The sequence below is a fragment of the Eurosta solidaginis genome, chromosome 2 (assembly GCF_040869045.1).
Source record: "Eurosta solidaginis isolate ZX-2024a chromosome 2, ASM4086904v1, whole genome shotgun sequence".
NCBI lineage: Eukaryota > Metazoa > Arthropoda > Insecta > Diptera > Tephritidae > Eurosta > Eurosta solidaginis.
This window is the reverse complement of record NC_090320.1, coordinates 191,939,142-191,950,814: the sequence shown is the minus strand read 5'-3', so window position 1 is coordinate 191,950,814 and position 11,673 is coordinate 191,939,142. Positions and strand designations below refer to the sequence as shown.

Here is an 11,673-nt window from a genome sequence, read left to right as displayed (position 1 = left end):
AAGACAAATATAACATCTCAACTGGAAGAACAGAAGACATATGTGGCATCTCAACTGGAAGAACAGAAGACGTATATGACATCTCAGTTGGCTGAGCAGTTGGAAGCACAGGAGGCCCGCATTTCCTCGCAGCTGGAGGCACAGGAGATAAAGGTATGATCGAAGCTGGAGGCCCAGGATACAGCAATTTTACAGTTTGAGAAAAAAATCGAGGCCGAGGTGGATGCTTTGAGAGGACGTTTCGACCAGTTACAACTAAATCGCCCAGCAGTTTTATCGAGTAATCCAAAGGTAAAAACACCATCCTTTGACGGTTCTGTTCCTTTCCAGGTCTTTAAGCTACAGTTTGAGAAGACCGCAGCAGTGAACAACTGGAATGCTGAAGATAAAGTTGCTGCACTGTTCATGACATTGAAAGGGTCTGCAGCGGAAATCTTACAGACTATTCCAGAGTACGAACGGAACAGTTATGAGGCATTTATGGCCGCTATCGAGAGACGTTATGGAAGCGAGCATAGGAAACAGATATACCAAATTGAGTTGCAAAACCGTTACCAAAAGGCAAATGAGACTTTGCTGGAATTTGCGTCGGATTTTGAAAGATTGGCTCATCTCGAAAATGCAGACGCACCCCTGGAATACACCGAGAGGGTTAAAATTCAGAGCTTTATAAATGGAATACGGGATGTCGATACGAAACGAGCTACATATGCGAACCCGAAGTACAAAGGCCAGATTGGGTGGACACAATTTTAGAAGCACTGAAGGGATCACAACAGAAAAACTCTGGAGTTATGAAATTTTTCAAGTGCGGCAACCCAGGCCACATTGCACGGCATTGCAGCACCGGTCCTAATAAATTTCCAACAATGTGGGTGGACGTAAATCTCCAAGTCCACTCAATCGTTAAACTAAAGCGAGTCAGCCGCAAGGGGTGACAGCTGGCTCCCTCAATTGAATGCCCCATAATCTCTATCTCGCAAATTGGAAGAAGGTCAAAAAATCTTACTGTCGGAGGACATGTGGATGGAAAGGAACGTTTACTGACTGTAGATACGGGTGCATCTCATTCCATCATTCGAACGGATTTAGTCAGCCAGAAGATAAGACCATTGCATGGAGCAAAATTGCGTACAGTCACGGGAGGAGACACCACGGTTCTAGGAGAAGTAGCATGTGAAGTTGCAATTGGGAACATCACGGTAGTACACAGTTTTATAGTGGCAGAGATTGTTGATGAAATCATAATTGGAGTGGACTTCTTAATCAACCAAGGCATCAAGATCGGCATGCAAAGCAAGACGATGCGATATAAGAACATGGATGTGCCACTTAATTTCGGCTACGAGAGAGTCTACAGCAGTAAACGAATGCTGGTGGAAGAGAGTCAGCAAATAACACCAAAATCAGAAGCAGTCATCTGGGCAAAGGTTGATGGAGATTGTGGGACAAACAAATTGTGGGTTGTCGAAGCGGCAAACAAATCAACACCGAACGTACTTGTAGGAAAAACCCTGGCTAGGACAAAACAAGATGGACGTAATCCGGTAAGAGTACTCAATGAGTTCAAGTCACCACTCAAACTGACCAAAGGAGCTATTTTGGGACGATGCCAAGAGGCTGAAGTAATAATCAATTGTGAGCAGCTCCCGGAGGAGGTTTCAACTAGCAATATTGATCTTCCAGATGACATCATGGCATGGATGGAGGGCCTAGAGGAATACTATCAGAGTAAGGCAAAACAACTGCTCCTAAAGTACGCGAACATATTTGACCAAGATGGCTCCAAACCAGGCCGCACCAATGTTGTGAAACATCAAATTGACACTGGAGTTGTGAGGCCAATCCGTCAAGCTCCACGTAGTGTTCCACTGGCGAAGCGGGAAGTTGTGAGTCAAATCATACAATAAATGAGCGACAGCGGCGTCATCGAACCATCAGCTAGTCCATGGAGCTCACAGGTAGTACTTGTAAATAAGAAGGATGGAAAAATTAGGTTTTGCGTGGACTACCGGAAGATGAATGACGTTACGAAAAAGGATAGCTACCCATTGCCAAGAATAGACGACACTCTGGACTCGCTCTCTGGTACGAAATGGTTTTCCACACTGGACTTGAAAAGTGGCTACTGGCAAGTGGAGGTGAAGGAGGAAGACAAATAGAAAACAGCCTTCAGCGTCGGAGATGATCTTTGGCAATTTACAGTAATGCCTTTTGGACTTTGTAATGCACCAGCTACTTTTGAGAGACTCATGGATCAGGTATTGAAAGGTCTACATTGGAAAACATGCTTGGTGGGCATCTGGACTGAGAACGAAAAGATAGGGGCTGTAAAGGATTGGCCAAGACCACAGAACCTACATGAATTGAGAAGTTTCCTTGGGCTGTGCACATATTACCCCCGATTTGTACCAAATTTTGCCAGGGTAGCCCATAGCCTCCACGAGCTCACAAGAAAAACTAAAGCTTTTGAATGGAAGAAGGAGCAAGAAGTGGCTTTTTAAACATTGAAAGGGGGTTTGTGCACTGCCCCATTGTTGGCATATCCGATTCCAGGAGCAACATTTATTCTAGATACAGAGGCGAGTGGATATGCTATAGGAGGCGTTTTATCACAACTGTTCGATGGACAGGAAAAGGTAGTGGCATATTACAGCCGTTCAATTGGAAACCCGTTACACGGAGAGAGCTGTTGGCATTGGTAGAGTGCATTAAAAATTTTCACAAATACCTCTACGGCCAGCGATTCCGCGTCAGGACAGATCACGCAGCGTTGAAATTGCTTCTGCAGTTCCGTAATCCAGAAGGACAATTGGCACGGTGGATCGAGCGACTACAAAGCTACGATTTTTCCATTGAGCATGCATCGAAAAGGTAGTACCCATGGAAATGCTGATGCAATGTCACGAATACCATGTAGTTTGGAATGCAAGCACTGTTCAAAGGCCGAGGCTAAAGAAGACATTATAGATGTCCGGCTAATGACTATAACATGTACGGATGAATGGGACAAGCAACAACTAAGGAAGTGTCATCTAGAAGATACTGATCTGTCACATGTTATGCAAGGGCTCGAACGAAACGAAAGACCAAATAGAGAGGAGATGTCAGCAGAGAGTCCCATTGCGAAGTCATATTGGGCAGAGTGGAACAGTTTAGAGTTGATATCCGGTTGCTTGCATGGAGTATGGGAGAGTGAGGATGGTCAAACTAAGAGGAAACTGATAGTTGTTCTAAGGAAAAGGATTCCCGACGTTCTCAGTGAACTACATAACGGTCCAAGCGGAGGTCATCTTGGAATCACGAAGCGCTCGAGAAAATTAAGCAGATATTCTATTGGGTTGGTTGCCGTCAGTTGCCAACTGCGAGGTTTGCAACAAAGCGAAAATGCCCAAAACACGAAGTATATTTCAGGTGCACCATTTGAAAGGATTGCCATGGATGTCGCAGGTCCATTTCCTACTAGCAACCGCGGAAACAAATATGTGCTGGTGGTTATGGATTATTTCAGCAAATGGCCAGAGGTATACTCAATCCCAAATCAAGGAGCGGAAACAGTAGCAGTAGTGTTTATAAACAATTGGGTTGCAAGGTATGGTGTACCAATGGAGTTACATTCTGACCAAGGCAGGAATTTCGAATGAAATGTGTTCCAGGAAATGTGTAAATCATTGGGTATTCGAAAAACACGGACAACTGCATCATCAGTCTTATGGTATGATGGAACGATTCAATAGAACATTGGAGGAGCACTTAAGGAAAGTAGTGGGCAAGTTCCATAAAGAGTGGGATACCCGCATACCATTATTCTTGATGGCTTACCGATCAGCAGTGCATGAGACAACGGGCCAGACCCTGAAAAAGTAATTTTTGGCAATGACCTTTGACTGCCAGCTGATTTGAAGTTTGGGATAGATACCGATGGTGAGAGAAATGTTAAGAAATCCACTGGTGTTTTGGAAGAAGAGCTGAGAGAAATACACGATATGATAAGGCAACGAACAAAGATTATGAGTGACAAGATGAAAGCCAGATTAATTCGGAAGGTTTTCAGAAGGAGATTTCGTGCTGTTATACAACCCACAACGGAAAAAAGGTTTGTCCCCGAAATTGCAATGTAACTGGGAAGGCCCATACAAAGTTGTAAAACGGATCAATAATGTAGTTTACCTCATACAAACCATTGGTAAACCACGAACCAATTGAAAGAACACTAAGGGATACTATCATCTCTAAGCCCCCCAGCGGGTTAGGGGGTCAGAATATACCCGCGGTAGGTATGCCTGTCGTAAGAGGCGACTAAAATGCCAGATTAAAGGGGCTGTGTAGCGCAACCCTTCAGGTTGCCAGCGCAATATATAGCTTCTCCAAACCCAATTGTCAACCTCACCTATCCGCGGCGAATCCTGTTTCACTAACAGACGAGGCTCTGGCGACCCCAAGCTCCTCTAGGAACTTGGGGTGGGGAGGGAGGGATGGCCTGAAGGTTTAACGTGGCCACATAAATCGTTCCCAAGATGGTCGGGCTAGCACTTTAATGATGCTGTTACCGGAGCGTACCGGATCTGTATCCGGCAAAGGACCATCACATCGATAACACTCCCCAAAGCCTTCGGGGAGCAACCTTATCGCTACAACAACAACAACAACAACAACATCATCTCTAAGCCGATACTAAGCAGTGACTTGTATGTACATAAACAAATCAATCATTATGTCCACACATATGTACATGCCAGCAGCGGAGAGATGCTCACAAAAGTATGCAATCATCAGCAAAGTATTTCTCACACATCTGAGATGCTCATAAAAGTAGGCAATCATTTGTGCAAGTATCACTCACATTTACACGCGCATATGAGAAGCTATATACGTGCATATGTAGTTTATAGCCGGTGAGTTTATAGCTGGTAAACAAGTAGTAAATTCTAGAAATAGAAACGCTTACAAATATGCCAACGAGGAAACCGAAGAGTATAAAAGCAGCACCAGCTGAGGCACGACCAATCAGTTTGATTTAAGCACGCTGTTGGTTGCGAAATATAAGTGTTATTGTTAAGTAGTGTAATAAAGACCATTTGCATTATTGAGAAAAAAAGTGTTATTGTGAAGTAGTGTAATAAAGACCATTTTGCATTATTGAATATTGGAGTTATTTATTCAACAGTTTAGCGATACGAACGTTAGCAGAAGATTTGAAATAAGAGGAATACCACTAAAATTCGCTACAATATGGTTATGAATGTGGCGTTATGACTATGTTAACTTTGTTAGGCCTTTAAGTCTGCACGACCTCTTAATTTGGATCCGTCCGGACTTATACTTGTTTCGGTTCCGGTTGTTGTTGTAGTGATAAGGTTACTCCCCGAAGGCTTTGGGGAGTGTTATCGATGTGATGGTCCTTTGCCGGATACAGATCCTGTATGCTCCGGTAACAGCACCATTAAGGTACTAGCCCGACCATCTCGGGAATGATTTATATGGTTACATTAAACCTTCAGGCCATCCCTCCCTCCCCATCCCACGTGCCATGAGGAGCTTGGGGTCGCCAGAACCTCGTCTGTTAGTGAAACGAGATTCTCCGCTCGAAGGTGAGGTTAAAAATTGGGTTGGAGAAGCTATATATTGCGCTAAACAACCCCTTGAATCCCTTTCGGTTCCGGTTTAGTTTGGTTCTGCCTTCGGTTCTGTTTTCAATCTTCGAATCCGAGATTCCGGCTTCGTTTCGGTTTGAGGGAAAAATATTAATGCGTACATAGTGTAAGAAATTTTAATAATTCTCTTTTATTTATGGTTAAATAAATTTACAAAAAGTTTTTATTCACATTTGCAAATTGCTTGATGCAATAACTTTGCTTTTTCATGGCTGACATTACATACACCATTTATATTATTTCTGTGGAAGTATTGTTAGGACATCTACAGATTGATTCTCGACAGTATCTCGTATGGTTTTATTCAAATTTTTGATTATTTGTTTAATAAGTATATTTCCAAAATACTTATTCATATATTATGATCTAACATACATAGGTACAGTACATATACACACACATATTAATACAATATACAGATGACAAAAACCTATAATTTCCATACGTACATATGTATATATTAATGCAGATATAGTTTTTTCTTACTTATTTAAGTAGTTTATCTTAATATTTTTCACTTCGTCAACACAATAAAATTACAAGCAAATGTATTTCCTCCGTTTAAGCCAATTTCTTATTTTTATATTGTGATTACTTGATACAGAGGAATATCCTAAAAAGACCTGAGTAACGGAATTCTTAATGTGTTTGATGTGCCTTAGAATAGCATACTTCTAAAAGTAATATTAAAATATTTTAGAAACCTTATTGATAAAATGAATATATGTATGTATTATGTGACTTTAATTTTGATTATCCAAAGGTGCAAGTGCAATATTTTTAATATAAAAAATAAAATCTAGACTATGTATGTGAACATTGTGGACTTTATTATCTGATTTGTATTTTATTGTGGACTTTATGTAAAATACAGTTGTTTAATGAAAACAATTTAATCTTAAAATCTTTTAACTCACTATCCAGTCTTATAAAAATTTAAAATCATTTTACGTTTTGTGAGAAATTATTAGTAGCGATTATTTTAAGTATTGAATTTTAAGCCCTCCAATGCTTTCTTATTAAATTCCACTCCTCCTTTATCATACACAACATAGCGTTTTTATGCAGAAGTTTGCTTACGTTTGAAACTATAATATCCGTATATAATGTACATACTATTATATTTTAATTCGCCAGTCACTAATTTAGAAATCAAGTCAAGCCACGTACTTCTTGATGTCTTACAAATTAACAAAATTTACTATGACGAACATACTAAACTATATATGAAATGCGCAGAAGTCGGAAATCCACTACTAAAATTATAAATACAATTGGTAGTCATAATATGAAATTCATAGAAAATTTAAAAAAATCGTAAAACTTCAATGTAAATGTTATGTGTAAAAAAATTGCACACTCTTTCAAACACTCAATAATTTATGACCATTGTTAAAGTTTTTATACGTCATAACTTGATAAAAGCGGTGTATCATAATAACGTTGTGATGAAGCAAAACTGGTGCACGGCAAAAGCCAACACATGGGATGACCGCGTCCAAACACCTCGGCAAATAGATGACACCTTCTACGCCTAGGACGTTGCACGTCTTTACCTTTCATTTGTACAGCTTCTACTGCCGTTTCATCATGCAATATAGCATGTAGCTGGTCAACCATTATAGCCAGAACGAAAAGTCCAAATAATGCAGATTCTAATAGAAGAATTACACTATGCAGCCTGCAATCACAATAAAATATTAATTCCAAACACTTTTTATGAATATGTAATATCTTTTCAACTTTTACATTCTCGTTTGTGTTTCCAATGTTGAAACATTACAGGTTGTACATGGATAGATGAAGCTGTAAGCCACTAATGAAATGGAATATAGCGAAAGCAAGCCCACATAAAAAAGGAATTGTAGAAAGAATTTCTGGTTTCTTTCGCCTACACAGTTATTTATCCACGGACAATGATGATCCATACGCCTGATGCAACGCTTGCAAATGCGACAATGATGTGCCCGTGGCGGACGGTATGTCTCACATCTTGTGCATACAGTCCTGTAATATTTAAAGATAACTAAGTTTTTATTACCTACTTGAAATGCATAAACTTACCATTCACTGCCGCCACTATTGTTATTTTTGCCGGTTGTATGCAGGTCTGAGAAATCAAGACGGTTTGCCGGTAGTGGCACACGTCCTGGGTCTGAAAGCACGGCTTTGAGATGCGACATGCACAACAGAAACACTGTTGTGTTGAACAATATTACGTGCAATGGTGCCCAGATACTAAATATATTAATTAATTTATGGATTATACATATATGTATGTAAATGTATATGTCAAATTACAATCTTACCTTGCCTCCATAGTTTGCAGTATAATCCAACGTAGCACAACGTAATCTGCATAAGCAACTGCACCGTAGGTGATGACTAGGCAAACAATGCCACAAGGATCTCGTATGAAAGTCATTATTGCCTTCGTCACCACCCCGCTATTATACAGAAACTATTCTAATTAGATTTGTGACAAATTTTTGTTTTGCTAAGACACTTTTGTACTTAATATTTTAAGTACTTTATTCGCCGAACCATCCACCTATAAGCTAGTTAGTATGACAGCATTAGTTGGAGCTTGCTCCTCACATTCTAAATATAAATTTTTTAATACAACAATTGAGTTTAAAAAGTCTTTACGTACGAAAAATCCTTATGTGTACTTATCCACAATGGATTATACGACACTTTTTTCAGAATATTTCTTTCCTCTGACATTTGCCTTGCAAGCCCTGTATAATTGGCAACGCGTCATAGGAACCAGACTAAAGTTTTTGCAACAGTAAAGTCGAAATAGATGTGTTTTCCGCACAGCCAAAGAGGATAAATATAACTAGAGACGTCACTCGTTACTTTGCATAATGTTTATGGTTAAGGCTCCATTACTGATACTTAGCATAGACTTGACTTGGCTTGCGAACTGTCACTTACAGTTCTGTTAAATTAACATTGCATGTTACTGATTACTCAACACTTAACTTGACTTAGAAGTCTGTTGAATTTTGATTTTCTATGTAAGTTCTAAGTGACGTTTACATTTTGAGATGCCATTTGTTTGTTTCCATTTCATTTTGACATTTTGTCATACAAATTGACATTTATTAAAAAATAAATTTCAACGCTGATTATGATGCCAGATTTTATGCGCCAAGTGGAGTATATTCGTGGCTAAGTTGCCAAGTTTACGACAAGTCAAGTCAAGTCTATGCTAAGTATCAGTAATGGGGGCTTTAGAGTAATCCCAGGTTTTTTTTTGGGCGAGATCTGCATAAATGTCTTTATACATTTTCGTGGGGTATTTGTGTTTATTTTGCGACTATAATTAATTAATTCTCTTTCCAAAAATCACATTTGCATAAGATGCCTACACGACATGGATAAATGCGAGACAATTAAAAATGTTCCTCATAGAAAGCATCAGGCATCACCTTTTTTAATTTCCAGCGAGTTACTCGCCACTCGTAACAGACCGGTGGCTCTTATTATATTTATCCCAGGGTTGGGTTTTTCGATACAATTGTACTTTTTTGATACAATTTGACTCAAGAAAGTACTGAAGTACTGCGCTGCAATTTTTGGTACAATTTTGTCTACAGCTAATATTCTAATTTAAGTAATGTATTTTGATGCTATGGCAACCTTCTTTCAAACAAACGACAACGTTCCTTTCATCTGTGAACTTGCACTAGTAATTCGATTAGCACTGTCTCTCTTTATCACATACGATTTTTCAAGCAATAATTAGTTTGAAATAATATGTACCTTTACATACATATGTATGAAACCCACCTGTCTTCACTGAAATCAAAAAGAATATTTGGATAACACCATGGTTCAACTATATACAGGCTGGCTCATCTGTAAGGCAACAAAACATGTCTGTTCAAATTGTCAAAATCTGTGTATTGGTGTTGGTGCGAATGGTATGGAATGGAAACATAAAACTTAGAAGTTTTTGTATGTGTAAGTAAAATGCTGCCAATGTGTTGGTTTTATTTTGAGTTTGCCATCTCCTTTTGACAATCCCTTCGACCATGCAATGACATAAATAAAATCAGCTGATGAGATGAGCCAACCTGTACATAATTGAACCATGGATAACACTAATATTTCTAAAATAGATGTAAACAAAAACCATATGGATATTGATAGTATATATTGCGGCGCTGAAGTAGATCTATTCATTTGTAAAAATTTATTGGAAAAACATTATATTCAAAATTTTAAACTAAACGTCAAACTATTTTACATGGATTTTTGTAAAAACCAACAGACGAAAATTGACTTTGATAATGAAATTTTGAATTGTGTCACAAAGCTTGCTCCTGAAACTGTTTTATCAGGAGAAGTAACTAGCATTGTTCCACTGGTTGCTAAATTATTTCCTACATGTGAAATTGATAAAATCGAGGAAATTAATTCGGAATATCGAGCCCTGTCAGAACACGAAGAATTGCGTGCTCTTAAAAATCATTCCATTTCTGAGTTTTAGCAAAGGTGCGATTATTGAAAAATTAACTGAACGAGCCGTTTTTTGCAAAGACATATAAACAGAATTGCACGGGGGTTTTTATCAATTTCACATTCTTCAGCGAATGTTGAAATAATATTTTCGATACAGAATATAATTAAAACCAGGTGTAGAAATCGTTTACTTGTTGAATCATTTTCTTCTTTGATAAAAACAAAGGATTTTATTAAGAACAGGGGGCAATGTTGTAATAACATGCAAATTGATAAGGGAGTGAGTCGTGAACAAAGTTTAATCGTTGACGAGGATGAAAAGTTTTTTGATTAACAAACATATATACATATATGCAAATATTTAAAATATACCTATGTATGTTTTATCTCTGAGAAAAGAATATTTATGTTTTTTAAAAACTCTTATTCCTTCTAAATAAAAGAAAAATTAATTTCAAATGAATACATACATTAAGCACGTATGTTTTTTTTTTTGGTACTAAGAATTAAAAAAAAGTAAATGAGTAATAGTGCAATATATGTAAATCCATACACAACAAAATTCAGTACAATTTGAACGAAAAAAATACGATTTTTGAGTGGATTTAGTACAATTCATGAAATGATATTTCCCAACCCTGATTTATCTTCTTTGGCAGTGATGAGGGTTTCTTTTTTGACCTTTCACCACATATCACTGTATGGCCGAAAGGACTAGGGAAAGATTATCGGAATAAGGAAATACAACTTCTAAATGGGGGGCGGAACAAATTAAATGGGGTTACACTGCAATCAGAACTGCCGCCGGATGTCTCCTTATAACCCCCGAACACCATCTACATAGTGAGGCCAAAGAGCTCAATATTAAAGAGCAAAACGAAATGCTGAACAAGCAGATATTGCTTAAATGCCACAAACCAGGACATCCTAGAAAACAACTGCTTGGTTTAGCACCGCCTCCACGGGGATTAAGGGAGCATCTCCTAAAGCACTATGAGGAGATCCGGCACCTGCCAATACAGCCGTTTGATCCAGGCAAGCATACTGTAACAGGGTAAACTCTTACATGTCCAGAACCAACCCCGACCTCTTTACAACATGGACGTCCCAAATGTCGACCATTTTGAACATCCACGTCAATGGTACTACGCTCCCGAATGTCTTACACCACAAAATCTTGGGTGTGACGTTTGATCAGGATCTACATTTTAGTCAGCATGCAGCCGCAATTGTACCTAAAATCCTCAAATCTCTTGCTGGCAGTACTTGGGGAAAAGATAAAGAAACGCTCGTTACTTACAAAGCAATTGGTCAGCCGATTACATGCTACGCGTCCCCGATATGGTCGCCAAGCCTAAAGACTACTCACTGGAAGAAGCTACAGGCCTGCAAAAATACTGCCCTCAGAACCGCCACGGGTTGTCTTCTTATGTCCTCAGAACACCATCACCACATAATGAGGCGAGAATACTTCCCATTAGGGGGAGAAATGAAATGCTAACCAAACAGTTCCTGTTGAATACCCAGAAACATGGGCATCCCAACA

The 11,673-nt window shown here is 38.9% G+C and overlaps 1 protein-coding gene across 3 annotated transcripts; it reads right to left on the bottom strand.

Moving 5' to 3' along the window:
- Positions 1–5,756: 5,756 nt before the first annotated feature.
- On the bottom strand, positions 5,757–9,538 carry Dnz1 (DNZDHHC/NEW1 zinc finger protein 11). 3 transcript variants are annotated; one of them, XM_067766673.1, is made up of 5 exons: positions 9,453–9,538; positions 7,964–8,205; positions 7,719–7,892; positions 7,404–7,661; positions 5,757–7,335 (listed from the first exon to the last, which is right to left on the bottom strand). In XM_067766673.1, exons 2-5 carry the CDS (start codon positions 8,077–8,079, stop codon positions 7,056–7,058), a joined length of 828 nt encoding a protein of 275 aa, XP_067622774.1. In that variant the 5' UTR covers positions 8,080–8,205; positions 9,453–9,538; the 3' UTR covers positions 5,757–7,055. The 3 variants fall into 3 exon arrangements, with proteins under 3 accessions (XP_067622774.1, XP_067622775.1, XP_067622773.1); XM_067766674.1 differs by lacking the exon at positions 9,453–9,538 and adding an exon at positions 9,303–9,319; XM_067766672.1 differs by lacking the exon at positions 9,453–9,538 and adding an exon at positions 8,308–8,523 and having other exon boundaries at positions 7,964–8,255.
- Positions 9,539–11,673: the final 2,135 nt, after the last annotated feature.